This window comes from Vicugna pacos, chromosome 4 (genome assembly GCF_048564905.1).
Source record: "Vicugna pacos chromosome 4, VicPac4, whole genome shotgun sequence".
NCBI classification, from domain to species: domain Eukaryota; kingdom Metazoa; phylum Chordata; class Mammalia; order Artiodactyla; family Camelidae; genus Vicugna; species Vicugna pacos.
In genome coordinates this window covers 80,163,761-80,179,147 of record NC_132990.1, presented here as the reverse complement: position 1 = coordinate 80,179,147, position 15,387 = coordinate 80,163,761, and the positions used below count along the sequence as shown (strand labels likewise).

The 15,387-nt window shown below is 63.1% G+C and overlaps 1 protein-coding gene across 2 annotated transcripts in view; it reads right to left on the bottom strand.

The window, feature by feature from the left end:
- The window catches only part of CACNA1B (calcium voltage-gated channel subunit alpha1 B), a 171,072-nt gene extending 155,956 nt beyond the window's left edge, over positions 1 to 15,116 (bottom strand). For both annotated transcript variants that reach the window (XM_072960634.1, XM_072960635.1), the window contains exons 1-3: positions 14,702 to 15,116; positions 13,620 to 13,725; positions 10,012 to 10,151 (exon numbers count right to left, since the gene is read on the bottom strand). In XM_072960634.1, coding sequence (XP_072816735.1) covers positions 10,012 to 10,151; positions 13,620 to 13,725; positions 14,702 to 14,985 — 530 coding nt within the window. In that variant the 5' untranslated portion in view covers positions 14,986 to 15,116. The remainder of the gene's footprint in view (positions 1 to 10,011; positions 10,152 to 13,619; positions 13,726 to 14,701) is intronic.
- Between the last annotated feature and the right edge of the window lie 271 nt (positions 15,117 to 15,387).

Below are 15,387 nucleotides of genomic sequence, written 5' to 3'. Positions count from 1 at the left end.
CAAGATTTTGTGTATATATTGACAAGTTAATTCCAAAACTTATATGGAAGCAAATAAACAAAAATATTTTTAAAGAAAGTTTGTGTGTTTTTTTTAAAAAGGGTGAAGTGGGAGGAATGAATCTGCCCAGTTTTAAGACTTACGTCGTTACAGTGATCAAGACCACAAGAAACCCTGGAGGGGTGGACACAGAGATCCACACAGCAGAGACCCACACAAACATGCCCAGCTGATTTCTGACAGGGCACAAAATAATTCAACAGAGGAAACACGGCCTTTTAAATAGCTCGTGCTGAAGCAACTAAACACCTGCGTGCAGAAAGAAAACAAAAACCAAAACCCCTCCGCCTAAACCTCACTCCTATTACAAAAGTTAACTTCAAATGGATCACAGACTTGCGTGCAAAATGTAGAATAATAAAACCTTCAGGAAAAAAGCAGGAGAAACTCTTCATGACCTAGGGCTGGCAAAGCGTTCTTAGACTTAAAACCACAAGCCCTGCACATAAAAGAAAACTATGGATGAATTGGACTTCATTAAGATTTAAAATTTTGCTCTGCAAAACGTCCCTGTTACAAGGAGCAAAAACAAGCTACAGACTGGGAGATAATCGAAAAGTACCAAACAACCCAGTTAGAACCTGAGCAGAATATGTGAGCTGACATTTCACAACAGACACAGACGGCAAGTAAGCATGCAAGATGTCCAGCATCACAGGCCACTAGGGGAATGTAAATCAAAGCCGCCGTGCTGCATCACTACCTGCCCATCAGAACAGCGAAAATGAAAAACAGGGACGCCGCCAGACAGCGGCGAGCATGCAGAGAAACTGGACCGTTCATTCTTTGCTGGTGGGAATGTAGAAACGTGTAAAATGGTACAGCCACTCTGGGTAACAGTTTGGTAGTTTCTTTAGAAACCAAACATGCAACTGCAATATGGCTCAGTAATTGCACCTCTGGGCGTTCATCCCAGAGGAGTGGAAACTTATGTTCACACAAAACCTGTGCAGGACGTGCAGCGCAGCCTTGTGGGTGGTGTTCAGAAACCAGGAACAACACACGTCCTTCAACAGGTGACTGGCGGAGGAGACCACAGGCAGGGAAGAGCGCAACCAGGGACACGTGCAGCAGTCAGACTCCACCGCCCTCAGAGGGCTACCCTGCGTGCACAAAGCCGGCCCCCAAAGGGATGACTCCATTTATACAGTGTTCTTGAAGTGACAACGTTATGGACACGAGCCTGGATTGTGGCTGCCAGGGATTAAGGAGCGGTGAGGTCGCAGGGCTGTGGGAGCAGCTGCGAAAGGGCAACAGGCGGGTCCCGGCGGGGGTGCTCTGTGCCTGGACTGCCAACGCCGACATCCCGGCTGTGAAACTGTGCTGCGGTTTTACAGGACGTTACACTCAGCACTCTCTCTCATATTGCGAGTCTACAATTAGCGCGGAATAAAATATTTAATTTTTTGTGCGGGGATGTTACTAACAGCAGCTAGCTGGGGACGCCTGTAGGGTGAGCACATGAGGAGAGCGGCCAGCACACGGGGAGCTTCACAGAAGAGTCGGCTTCTATTTGTCACCCCCCTTTTCATGTCTCAGGGGCTCCCGCTGCCCGCCCGCTGCCCACCAGGGCTCCCACGGCCCTGGACTCACACTGCCTGTGGACCCGGAGAAGCATGAGTATGTGACCACCTTGGAGGAAAGCCCCTCACGGAGACCAAATCCAACCCCCAGGAGCAGGGGCAGGGCCGGAGGGCAGCTGGGGGTGGCCGGGCGTCTCCCGAGCAGGTGCCTCCCGGTGTCCCACATCAGCCTGGTGTTTCGGGGCTGGTGGGTCTCAGATGGCGTCCCAGGGGAGACGCTTTGCCCAGCACTGATTAGCTCTCACTTCCTGCTCATCTCGGAGGCCATCCCCGCCCTCCACATGGCTTTCTCAGAACCAGGGCCTGAGGCAGCAGATGTGGGGGAGGTGGGGGGGGTGCCCTGCCGGAGGCTCCCTCAGGGATTCCCTCCCTTGGACAGGAGGCTGCACCACGCCCAGGGCCTCCCCTGCCTCCTGCAGGCTCAGCAGTGCCCCACCCCAGGCTGCTGCGGGCTGGAGAGGGTCTTCGGGTGGGCGGGGGCCCAGGCCATCCTCAGTGCTTGATGATCAGGAGGAGTGAGAGAGGACCATAGTCAGACAAAGGGCGAGTGGAGAGGGAAGGATGCTAGATTCTGCAGACATTTAACCTGAGCCCACAACACACCAGACACAGCAGACAGGATGCCCGGACCAGCCATATGGCACCCTGCGCCCACAGGCGCCGAGGCCGGCTCCTTACTCTCCAGTGGGACTTCAGCCCCACAGGACCTGCCCTACACTGGGCAGCAGCGCACTGTGGAGAGGGCCAGAGAGAGGCTAGTCCAGAGGAGCCTGGAGTCTGACCACCGTCTGCCATGGACTCAGTGGTGTCTCCCCAAATTCCTCTGTGGAAGTGCTAAGCCCCCAGTGGAACTGTATTTGGAGATGGGGCTCTTGGAAGGTAAGTGGTTAAACAAGAACATATGGGTGGGCTCCAATGTCACGGGACTGGTATCCTGTAAGAACAGGAAGAGACACCAGAGACCTGTGTCTGCACAGCAGAGCAGCCACGTGAAGACCCAGGGAGAAGGCGGAAGAGAGTCCACCTAAATCAACCTTGTCGGCACCTTGACCTTGGACGTCCAGCCTCCAGACTGGGAGACTGTAAACATCGGCTGTTTCAGGCCCTGACCCCGGCCGTGGCACTCTGACGGACGCAGTTCTCCAGGGGAAAGTCTGTCAGCAGAGGGACGGGGAAGCCGTGAAGCAGCCAGGAGGGAAGCCTCTAGGGGCGGGAAACGGGCAGAGAGGCCAGCCAGGTGGAGAAGAGGGTGTGAGCTGAGAAGACAAACCCACGTCCAGCAGGGACTGGAGAGCCCAGCACCCCCATGGCCGGACAGACCAGGGGCTTGGGCTCCTATTCTCCGGGGAGAGGGTGACACTGCCGGGAGTGATGGGGGCTCCCAGAACGCCGCCCCAGGGAGGGGGCTGAGACCTGGAGAAAGGAGGCGCACAGTGGGGCAGCAGCAGGACGGCTGGCTGGTGAGGACAGGACTCCCCAGGCGGCTGTTACAGGTGGCCTGCAGGGAATCTGTCTGACAAGCAGCTGGGATGGAAAACGGCCCAGAAGTGAAGCAGTGGGCAAGGGCGGGGCTCAGGGTGGAGAAGAGCCCAGGAGCCAGGAAGGTGCGGAGCATGGCAGGGAGGTGGGGGAGCACCCCTGGGGATGTGGAGAGCATGATGAGGAGGTGGGGGAGCACCCCCAGGGAGGTGGGGAGCATGATGGAGAGGTGGGGGAGCACCCCCAGGAAGGTGAGGAGCATGGCGGGGAGGTGGGGAGCACCAGTGGGGAGGTAGATGAGCGGCAGGGAACACTGTCCCTCCAGCCTGCATCTGCTCTCCCAGCTGCTTCTCCAGGCTAGGGACTGGCTTTGGCTCCAGGCCTAGTAACACAAGAAGACATTAGCAACCATTCTCACCTCAGTGTGAATTTGCAGCTCATGGCTCACCAGTGTGATGTGGGGACAGGGAAGCAGCCAGAGCTGGGCAGGAAGGGAAAATCCAAGGCCCAGCTGAGCCTAACTCCACCCAACAGCTGCAGGTGTATCCACCACCCACTGTGAAGGCTCCCGCCCTCAGCCAGCAAGAACTTGACCTCTTGTGACCTCTGCAGGTCCACCAGGCACAGAGGCACAGAGAGCAGGCCAGGCTTGGGATCCGTGGGCACTGGGCTGCAGCAGCCCCAGGGCCAGAGCACCGAGGACCAGAGCCCACAGCACAGCTCAGCTGAGCTCTAGGTCTGAGGCCGGGCGGCCCAGACTCCCTCTCCTGCCCTCGCCAGGCCCTCAGCGCTGGGTGGGTGGGGGCTCTCCCTCAGCCACGTCCCTCCACACGTGGAGTGGGGTCCATAGGCAGGATCCCCCTGCCCCCAGCCAGGAAAGTGCAAAGAACCCTAAACCAGAGAAAGAGGCGGGTGGGGAGCAGGAGAGCAGAGACACAGAGAGCAAGCAGGGGACTAGGCTGGTCCTCACCGAACACCCAACCGGAATCTGCCCTGCCCACCGGCTCATGAGTCACATAATCTAGCACGGGGCTCGGCCTGTCCCCAAGGACTGAGCAGCCCAGTGGGAGGCTACTGTGAGGAGGGAGACATTGGGGTCTGGGCACCCTGGGAGCAGAGTTCTCAACCGCACCGCCGCACAGCAGAGCTTGCAGAGCCCTGTGGCCAGACCCGCTCGGAATCATCAGCGATGCCTCACAGACGCTGCTCAGAGGGACCCCAACCTCAGACCCCCAGCAGTGGGGGTCCCGACAGCTCCCCTCTGCTGCCCCAGCAGCCATCTGTCAGAGCTCACTCCCTCCCCCGTCCCAGCCATTTCTAGCCTCTGGTGGGAATGCAAAGACAGCCCAGCAACCCCCAACCTGACGGGCACCGGAGGGCCAGCCTGCAGAATCACAGCCACAGGACGGGAGATCCCACGTGGAGCTGGCTCTGGGACGGCCACGACGCTGCTCCAGAGCCCACGCTGGCACGCGCGCCGCGCTCAGCCTGTGTGCAAGCCCAGTGTCGCTGGTCACGCACACACGGTGTCTCCTGTTCCTTCGAACGAGGTCACCCTACAGTTGGTTGTGTAGTCACCGGCCACCCACAGTAAGGAGAGTTCCTGGTTTCCACGTGGACGGTGTCACTGGTCACCTCGGTCCACACCTGCTGGGCTCCTCCCGCCCTGGGGCGGCGTCCTCCCCGGAGCTCTCGGGCGCTTGCTGTCACGGTGTCCGCCAGGCCTCCCGGGAACCCGGAATTGGGAAGCAGGCCTGTGTGCACGCCCTAGGGCAGGCTGCCCTCCCCAGGCAGCTCGCAGCCCACAAGCCCTCTTCTTCCCACAGGAGGCCCAGTCCAGGGAGGGAGGACCCTGAGCTCTAATTACACATCCTGGAAAGAAATCCCAGTTTAATTTGGAGTGAGATGAGCGGCTGCGGTTGGAAATGTCCCCTTGGGGAGCCACCTGCCTGAGCCAGGACACGTCTCTCCACTGTCCCTGAGGAACCTCTAGGCTGCGGCCAGGACAGGGCAGGGACACTGGGGGCCTCTGCACCCCAGATATTCCGGGGCTCTCTGCCAGCAGGAAGAGGTCCCTGAGGTCTGAGGGAACCCTCCCCAGCCCCAAGTCCCAGGTGGAATCAACCCGTCAGGACCAAGGTGGGCTGGGGGCTCCTGAGGGACTGGGGGGGGTGGCGACAGGATTTGGGACACATGTGGGTGGTTACAGATGGCGTAGACACCTGTGTGCCACATGCGGGGTGCCAATGGGCTTCCTGTGGACAATCAACCAGGCCAGCACTTCCTCCAGGCCACCTGGGCCAAGACCCCACGGCCACCACCCGGGTCACTGTTCCCCGTGGTCAGCTCTCCAGCCAGTGCGGCCCCTGACTCAGCCCTCAGGCTGCAGCCTCCCCGCACCTCCACCCTCAGCCCTGCCCAGGATCGGGAGGCCCACTGCCCTCCTGCCTGCTCCTCTGCACAAGGTGTTTCTTCAAGACCTTCCCTGACCCTAGAGGAACCATCCTCCCTGGCCCGCTGCTCCTCACTGCCCTCACTGCCCCGTCTCCCCAGAGAGGCAGCCGCCGCGTCCACTGCTGTGTCCCCAGCAAACAGAGCACTTGACCAATGAAAAGGAGAGGATGGACAGCCAGCCAGCTGGTCAAGGGGTGGAGGAGGGAAGGTGAACAGAGGAGCCAGAGGGAAGGCGAGAGGCAGGGATGTGGGTGGAGGGGTCCCTCCCTTCTCCCTCCTCCCACCCTTCCATCCCTTCCCCCTCCCTCCTGTGCCCGCCCATCAGCCTCCACCCCCTCTCACCCCCACCCCAGCTGCGGGGCTTCCGGAGCACAGCCAGAGACTCCTGCAGCACCTCCTCTCTCTCATCTGCCGGCCCCACGCACACTCAGCCCATCCTCCCACCGCCCGCTGTCACAGAGGGACCAGCGTGGATGCTGGGGACCCTGGATCCCACCTCCCCGCCGTCCACCGGAAAGTCCCTCCGGCACGGTCTGCGTCACCCGTCCGTCCTCGCCTCCTGGACCACATGGGCTCAAGCGCCCACTTAACGAAGCCCGTCTGCCCCTCCCCTCCCTCCTGCCACCGCCCAGTTCTCTGCCCACTCCCTCTGCTCAAAACCCCCTCAAAGGTGGCGGAGCTGCCACGGGTGCTCACCACCACCCCGTCCGTTCCTGCAGGAGCCTCTCCCCACCAGCTCTCGGCAAGAGCCCTCCACGTGAGAGTCGGCGGCTGCCACTCTCGACTGTCCATCCTTCCCACTCTTCTGCTCTTCCTCCCAGGAACACCGTCCAGGTCCACTCTGCTGCCTCCCCACCCACCTTGCTGCCAGTCCCAGCGTATCAAGTCGGGGGGCCCTGGGCTCCGTTGTGGGCAGCTTCTCCTCCAAACTCCCCGCTGCCCCGGGGACCCTGCCTGGTCTCAGGCTCCAAAGGCCATGGACACACCTGTGTCCTGGTATTGACACCTCCAGCCACCACCTCTCCCCAAACACCTAGGTGGCTCACCACCTCATGTCCTTCAAAGGTCACCTCACTCCTGAGCCTTCTCTGACCACCCTACGACAGGCAGCAGCCTCCCAGCCCCCACCGTGTCCTCCTTTACCCGGGTTCTGTGTGGGAAAATGAGTGCCGGTGCCCTCACTCTCACCTACAGGGTGGTCTCCGCGCACATCTAGCCCCAGGCCGTGGAGACCTGCCCTTGCCCAGCATATGTTCAGGGCCGAGGGCAAAGGAAACAGCCTGGAAGCTCCAAATATTACACTTAAGCGCTACACCCAGTTACAAGGAGGCTCCGGGCACTAAGAGGAACAGGGCAGAGCCAGGCAGGTGTCCCGAGAACACAGCCCACAGGGCAGGGCCGGGCGTCCTGGTCACCACTGTGTCCTCAGCACCCGTCAAAGGCGCAACAACCCTGAACAAACACGTGACCACGGAGCGAGGAACGAGCGTGGAAGCCAGAAGGGGCAGCTCGAGTGGCCAGAGGAACGCGCCCACTGCACCCCGACCCCGCGCCCAGGCTGAGCTTCCAGGCCCAGCCGTGAGGCTAAGAGGCTGCCCTGGTGTGGGCTGGGGCCCGGGGCTTGCCCAGGGCACCGCCCGCCACCTACATGCCAGCCTCAGAGGCAGAAGGGACCCCGGCTGGCCTCGGGGGACAAGTCGGGCTTCACCAGGCAACAGCACCTCCCCCGCCAGAGTCTTCCCCTCCCACCACCGGCCTCCAGCCCTCTGAGTACCAATTAAATAAGCCCTAATTAAAAACAACAGAGTAATGAGAAATAACACCGCCAGCTATCCCCAGGGACCTCAGCCCACCAGCCAGCACTCACCCCAAAACGGACCAGGGCCCCCTCCGTCATGCACCCACACACATACACGCGCACACACGTGCACGCATACACCCATGCACACAGATACAAATGCACACATGTACACACTCACACAGGTTCACAAGTCTGTGTGTGTCACGAGCAGAAGCGACCGAGCAGCTCCCCCACGTGACTCTGGGCAGCACGTGCCCACCCCCTCAACACAGGTCACCCTCCCCAGCTGAAGGCAGGGTGAGGGAGAGGGGGCCTGGGAAACATCGGTGCCACATCCCAGCCTCCTCCTCCTGCACACACAGAAAGAGCAGAGGCTCTGTGACCCAGACGAAAGACACGGAACAGGCAGAAAACAGAAAGGGACAGAGGAAGAATGAGAGAGGAAAAAGAGAGAGAGAAACAGAGACAGAAAAGGCGAAGAAGAGAGAAAGGGTCAGAGAGGCAGAGGAGGTTAAATGTGGCGACAAAGACCAGGAGAGTGAGTCAGGGAGGCGGCAGGGAGAGTGGGCGGGGAGGGGGAGAGGCCCCCGTGAAAAGTGAGGAGGAGGTGGGAGCAGGTGCAGAAACAGAAGAAGAGACGGACTAAGGGCGGGTCTCCAAGGCTGGGTCGGGGCAGAGCCAAGGTCTCAGGACCTTGGGGCCGTCCTGCCGGAGCGCCCTGGTGAGCCCATCCTACTCGCTCTTGAGCCCAGGGGTCAACTGGCCAGGGAGAGCCACACCCTCAGGAGGTCTCCCCCAGCCCTTCCGGAGGGACTGGGCCCCCTGAACCAGGAGTCAGGAGGTGCTGGCTGGAAGACCCAGGGGTCCTCCCAGCGGCCCACTCAAGCCTGAGGACAGCACCCCAGGAGGCAGGCCCCCCACCGCCCAGCTCCCAGGCGGCTGACGCTTCAATAACCCATTAACTCAGCAGGCGCTCCATGACCTCCCCAGGGGGCCTGCCCCGAGCCACCCTGGGGACGCCATTCTTGTCCTCAGGGACACATGTCTAGAGGGAGGGAGATGTAAACAGCCAGCAGGCTCCCCGATAGCTTACACGGAGCCCACTGGATGGGGTGGGGCACCCTGCCCCCCGGGAGCTGACTCACCGGCCCGCACCAGCAGCACCAGCAGACCTCAGAGGGCTTTCTGTAAAGGCCCCAGACTGGCCCAGCTGCGGGCAGGGAGCCCCGGCCAGCGGCAGGTGTGGGCGGAGCTGCAGAACCGTGACCCAGGAGAAGGCTTCCCCTCTCAGCCTTCCCCTCTCAGCCAGTTGGAAGAAATGGAAGAAAACCAGAGAGTTGCCCAGAGAATCCATTTTAGAGGTGCCCATCCCATCAGAGCTGGTGACAGGCTGGAGCCACAGGCCCAAAGACCGAGAGGAAAGCCGGGGCAGGAGGGCCCACCGACAGCTCCGTCATCTCTCCAGGGAGTGACTCTGAGGACGGGGCCACCTCGATTCTGGTCCGGGCACCTCTGGGCAGGGTCAGGACAGGGCAGGTCCTCATTCAGGAGGCCAGAGGCCACTTAGCCAAGTCTGTTTATCCTCACGAGCAGGGAGTCTGCAGAGGCTGGAGCCCCAGACCCGGGGGCTTCCCCATCACCCCCTCCCTCCCCTGCCTTCAGCCAAACCGCCTCCGCACACGTCCCCACCCACACCAGGCAGCACAGGACGGAGGCCCTGGTCACAGCCAGGGCTTCTCCCTTGGAAGGGGCATTCTGGGCTCCCTGGTCTTGGCTCCCAGCCTCCGTGAGACCACAGGGCCCCAGGAGGAGCAGCGGCAGTCCCGCAGGGTGGGGCCCCTGGGCCTTGGGCTGTGCAAACAGGTTCTGTGGGGCCAACTCCCTAGGCACTCACCTCCATCCCCCCCTAAGCCGGGGCAACATCAGCTCAGCCCCGGCCTCAGCCTATCAGCCACTGAAACAGGGTAGAGACCCTTTAGTACCCATCGCGTAGTTTCCACCATCAGGCAGGTGCAAAGACTGAAGCCTCAAAGGCAGTGGGAGGGGGACTCCGTGATGAAGAGCAGGGCGTTCTCCCCACACCCCAAACCCGGCCCATCCCAAATCGACTTTCCGGATCTCTTGGATTGTTTGGGAATCACAAGCTGGTGATCATGAGGGTCCATCTGAGAAGGAAAGTGGGGGAAGGGTGGGACACACTAACTAAGCACCTTCCTGGAACCAGAAACCGTAACAAGACACAGGCGCAGCCTCGTCCAAGCTCAGCCCCAGAGCCCCAGGAAGACGTGAGCCGGCGAGCCCTCCAGACAGGAAACGCAGGCGCACAAAAGTGCCTCCCAGGTCATGGGTCGACAGAAGCAAGGTTGGAGCCCAGGGTTTCCAAAATAAGGCCCAGGGCCCTCACCCGCCCTAGGGGCCTGGCCACAGCACAGTGGTCCGTTGGCAAGCTTTGCCCCAGGACAGAGCACAGCCAGTGGTCCTTCAGCAAAGGTTGCAGCTCAGGCACCTCCTGGGGAGAAACAGTGCCCACCCTGCCAGCAGCCACCCTGTGAGGACCACCAAGACGTCAGGGCCACGGCGTGGACACTGCTGCCCGCCCTGCCCCACGCAGAGTGCCCGCGGGCCGGCACCCACCCTGTGAGGACCACCACGAAGTCCATGACATTCCAGCCGTTGCGCAGGTAGGAGCCCTTGTGCAGCACGAAGCCCAGGGCGATGATCTTGATCCCAGCCTCGAAGCAGAAGATGCCGATGAAATAGGGCTCCGTGTCGTCCTGGGGAGAAGCACAGAGCAAGGGTCACCAGTGCCCAGCGCACGGCTGGCGAGGGCCCCACGTCTGCTGTGCCAGCTCCGACCCCCCGACCCAGCCATGGGGCCCACCGACTTCGGCTTGACACTTCCTTCATGGGCCTGTCTGCTCGCTGTCAAGTCCCCCCAGCAGGGAAGGTGGCCCTGCCCCCACAGCAGGTAACACCTAACCACGATGGGGCGGGGCTCCCAGCTCCAGAAGGCCTGGCAGGGTAAACTACAGTGACCACGTCTGTGGGCTATCCTGTGTGCACCGGGGCGATCCCAGTCACAACGCCCCGTGTGCGTCACATACTGTCACCGTCCCCATGCTGGAGAATGGAAGCACAGAGAGGTCTAGGAACCGGGCCGGAGACTCCCAGCTTGTTAGAGGCACAGAGGTGACCTGGGTCTGATTCTGGGCGCTACCCCCAGCCTGGATGGCACCCCAGCCCCTGCAGCACAGCCCAGAACCCGCTCAGCCATTCAGCGCACATATTCTGCTTAATCAAAGCATGTGAGTCTTGGTGGGAGCAAATACGGCTGGGCCTCAGAGAGCCTCTGAGGGTGAGGCACTAGCTGTGTGGCAAGGAAAGGAATTCCAGGCAGAGGGAACCATATGAGCAAAGGAAGGGGGTCGGGAGTGCATCGTCTCCCTTTCCTCCAACCTGTCAATCAACAAACAGAGAACCGATGGGGGCGGGGTGGGGGGGCTCTAGTTCTGAGCAAGGTGGGGACAAGCTGTGTGCACCAGTCACACAGATGGTGTGGTACATGACTGGGCACCACACACTTGGGGAGAATGGCAGGCAGAGCCCCGGGAGCCAGACCACAGAGTCACAGGTCAGCGTTGGAAGCAGCCTGCACGGAGACCCCGGACACCTGCGCTCCAGGGCTGCTGCTCTAAGAAGCAGATGAAGGGGTGCTGGGAAGGTCCTGCCCTCGGGACTAGGGGAACCCAGGAGGACTTGCCCTTCAGAGGCTGCTCCACCAGAGAGGGGCCCTGGGACTGGCTGCCCAGGGCTGCAGGGGAGGGGAGGGCCCGGCTGGCTCCCTGTGGGTGCCACCAGTTCCCACCCAGGACTGGCAGCCTGTGCCTCCCTCCCCAGAAAGCCTGCCCTCCAGGGCTCTCCCGTCCGACCTGGGCCACCCTGGCCCAAAGCTGACCTGCAGCAGGGCAGGGCGGAATCTGCCGCCCCGGGGCCCAGCCTGTGTCCTGCTACCCTGATGCCGACTCATGTCAGAGAGCGCCCCCCGGAGGCTCCTGGTCTGGTAGAGTCGGGGGTCCCCTCTCCGCGAGAGAAGAGGCTGCTGACCACCTCGTGGGGTAACAGCTGGGCCTCAGCAAGCAGATGCTTATAGAAAGCCTCTGGACAGACAGGAGAAGAGCAGCCCGGAGACGGGGCAGGGCCCCTGCCCACATCCCTCCCCTCATAGCCCTTCCCCCAGCCCCACCCTTGACCGCCCTCGGCTAAGGGGCTGAGGGGCCAGAGTGAGGCTGCAGGCTGGGGCTCCAGGAAAAGGTCACTTGGGAAGCCCCCAGAGGCAGGGGGCGGTGGAGACCCTACCCCAAGCCGGCTACACCCCACGGCCCCCTCCCAGCAGCAGCCCCTCAGCCTCGGGCCTGAGCCCAGCCCGCTGCTGCCCCCGCCATGTTCTGGCCTTCTGTCCACCCTAAAGGCCTCCAGCCTGTGCCTGCATGCAGGACAGGGATCAGTCAAGGGTTCCTCAGGCCTCCAAGCACATTCGCTCGCTTTCCCAGTAGTTCAGCCCCCAAACCGCCTCCCGCACAAAGCAAACCCTCCCTGACCTATGGGGCAGGAGCTCAGACCTGGCTGAATGTGCAGCTTGCTTACTCAAGCTCAAACAGGCCAGAGCTGACTGCTTGTACGCTGGCCTCCCTGCCCCACCCCACCCCCGCCGCTACCCCTTGGCCTGGTTCCCTCTGGCCCCACCCCTGCCGGACCTCCTTGGAGAAATGACCACGCCCTGTGGCCTGGCAATCGAGGCTCCCTGCCTGAAACCCCAGTTCTCTCTCACCCTCTTCCCTGGCCTGCAGAGTGGACACCTTCCACCAGCACGCAGCAGGCAAGGGGCCCATGTTACCAGCCAGAACTTGGGGCCCAAAGAAGCCAAGTGACCCGGTCTGGCTCCACACCTGGGCGAGAGTCGAGCACAGGGGCCACGCCCACTCTGCCTGGTGGTGTGGCTGTGCCACTGCTGCTCACACTCCCTGCTCCGACCCCCACAACAGAAACCCCTCCTGGCTTCCTCATGCGCGGAGAAACGACTTCTCAGTGAAACCCCTGGTCTCCTGGCTGTCACGTCTGTGCTTTCTTGTGGTGCCCCACCCAGCTGAGAGCACCCCCAGGGCAGCTTTACTCTGTCTCCCCTTCCCCACCCCTTGGCCGGGAGTTCAGGGCCTGTGCAGAGCATTGAACAGGCTCTGCTTTTATCCCCGCTGAAGTTAGGGAAAGGAGCAGGGACAGGGTCGGCCGCTTGCCAGGGTGTGGGGAAGAGGGATTGGCCTCTGGGTGCCCATGGGGCAGTGGTTTCTCCTGAGGGACCTCAGTACCTCCAGCAGCTCTCCAGCCAGGCCCCAGGCCCCTTTCAGATCCCTGCACCTGCCTTTCCCTCTCTCTGCTTTGAAGCTCAGTCTCCCAGGCCCGCAGGAGCCGACACCAAGCCCAGGCAAAGGGGCCAGGGCAGCAGGGTTGGCTGGGGGCTCACTTTGGAATGGGGCCCACCTCCTTGGACACCACCCTTCCCTGTGCCCCGACTCTCCAGGGACCCTGACCTGGTGCCCTGACTCCCGCCACTCTGAACTTCGACAGGGGACACCGCCGGGGTCTGTGCAGCTCTTGGCAGGAGTCGGTGAAGACGACTCAGGATGTTTGGGAAGGAAGTCCGGGAAGGAGCGCTGCTCATGGGAAGGGGATCCAGGCAGAGCCAGAGAAGACGAGCCAGAAGGAGAGGCTGACAGTCCCTAGACTGGGGGCTGCACCGCAGGGGCTGAAGACTGTCACAGCCCTGCAGGGAAGGGTGGGCGGCCAGCCCACCCCCATTCACAGAGCCTGACGTTCCTTACCCTGGGCCATTACGGATCCCCACCCCACACCCCAGCTCTAGCTCCGAGTTTCCTAGATCAAGGCCTAAGGCTGTGGACAAAGAGGGTGGAGGGGTGGCTAGTGGCATTGGGCAGAGCAGCTGCTGGCTAAAATGGGCTCTCTCAGGCCACCCTTCCCCATCAGGGCTGAGCTGGCCACCCCCCAACCTGTCCCTTGAGGGAGGTATTAGCTGCCCGGGTTCTATCTTTTCCCTCCACTGAAGGAGACAGGAGCTGCCCAGACCACCCTTCCAGGCAGCTGCACTCAGTCACAGATCCTAAGGGGTCTCCGAGGCAGACAAGCTGCCGCCACCCACGCCCCGCCCTCAGGCCCGTCACCGCACTCACCAGCCGCTCAGACATGGGCGTCTTGTCTCCGTCAGGGAGGTGCTGCTCCAGAGCCAGTACGATACAGTTGGCGATGATGGTGGCCAGAATCATGTACTCGAACGGAGTGCGTGGGTTAAGGACAGGCCAGGAGGCTCCGAAGAGGAGAGGCCAGGAGGCCAAGGCCGACAGCGCGCAGTGCTGCAGCCAGGCCGAGGCCGCCTCCGGAGGGGCCGAGAATGGCCGTATCCGGAGCCCACTCCGCCCTTCCCGCCCTCATCCTAGGGGGCTGCCACGAGGGAGGCCTCCGCAGTGGCGGCCGCCAGCCCCTCCGCAAGTCCGAGCGGCCGTCAGCACCGCGGACAGCGCCTCCTCCGCGGCTCCGCCCGACTCCCGCGCCCCGAGGGAGGGGGCTGTGCGCCCCCCGCGCAAGGCTGGAGGAAGGACCTCGCGCAGGCGCACACTCCAGCCTAAAGACACGTAGCCACATGTACCTACACAGGCACGTGAACATACATGTACCGAGAGTGCCGAACGCACGCACGCGCAGCACCGGGTTCATGCTATGCCCGCACACACACACGCAGGCACCTGCAGCCAGGCGCGCGCACGAGCTCGCGTCCACGGGATGCTCACACCTACACAGACGCCGAGTCGCCCTCGGGTGCCCTCCAGGTTAGCCGCGCGCTCTGCACCCGGACCGAGGGAACGAAGGGACAAGCCCAGGGGCAGGGGGCTCCGCCCAGCGTCCACCCCGCTCCTGCAGTTGCCGCCACAACCACAACCACAACCACACACACACACACACACACACACACACACACACACGAGACACACGCGCGCGCCGCGCGCCGAGAGGGCGCAGAGCCCCGCCCCGCCCCCTCCTCGCGAAGCCGACCCGATGCGCCTCTCCCCAAGGCGCGCCCTCCTCCAGCCCCGGGAAAGATGGCCACTGGGCGCCGCACGCGACTGGCCCCCGCCCCGGCCCCCGGCCCAGGCCGCCCCTCCCAGATCCGGCGGGGCGCGGACGCCGCGCCCGTTCCCCGTCCCGGCGACCTCGGGCGGCCCCCAGCCCCCGACCGGCCCAGCCCCAGGCAGGATATGGCCACTCGGTGATGCGCTTGGCGTATTTGCGGACGACGTTGTCCTCGCTGAAGACGAAAAGCGAGCGATTGACGGTGAAGCAGTTCTGCTTGACCGGGATGGGGTTGTACAGCGCCATGGTCCGCGCGCGCTGCGCGATCGATTGCTTGTAGAGGACCCGCTGGCCTGGCTGCAGACCCCCCGGGCCCGGGCCGCCCGCCCCGCCAGCCCCGCCGCCCCGGGCCCGCTCTCCGCCGCCGGTGCCCCCATAGCGGCCGCCCAGCTCGTCCCCGAAGCGGACCATGGCTCCCGGGCGCTGCGCGCATCCCCCGGCCCGGGGGCCCCACGGGGATGGGAGGGCGCGGGGCGCGCCTGGCGCTCGGAGCGGAACAGCCGCGGAGCCGCCGGATCCACACCGGACCTCGCCCGGCCGGCCGCCGCCGCACCCGTCTCCGCCGTCCGCACCACGCCCTATAAGGGGCCAGTCATGTGGCAGCGCCCGGCCAATCCGCGCCCGCCCCGCCCGCCCGGATCCCGCCCGCCCCGCTCCCAGTCGGCCGCCCCCGCCCTGGCCCCGCCGCCGGTCCGGCCGCCGGCCCTCCGGGGTGCGCCTCGGCCCTCGGGTCCCCCCCGGCTGCGCGCAGGCTGGGCGGGAGCGGCGAGCGTGCGCTCTTCGCTCGCCAGGCTCGGGCCTCGGGCCTCGGGC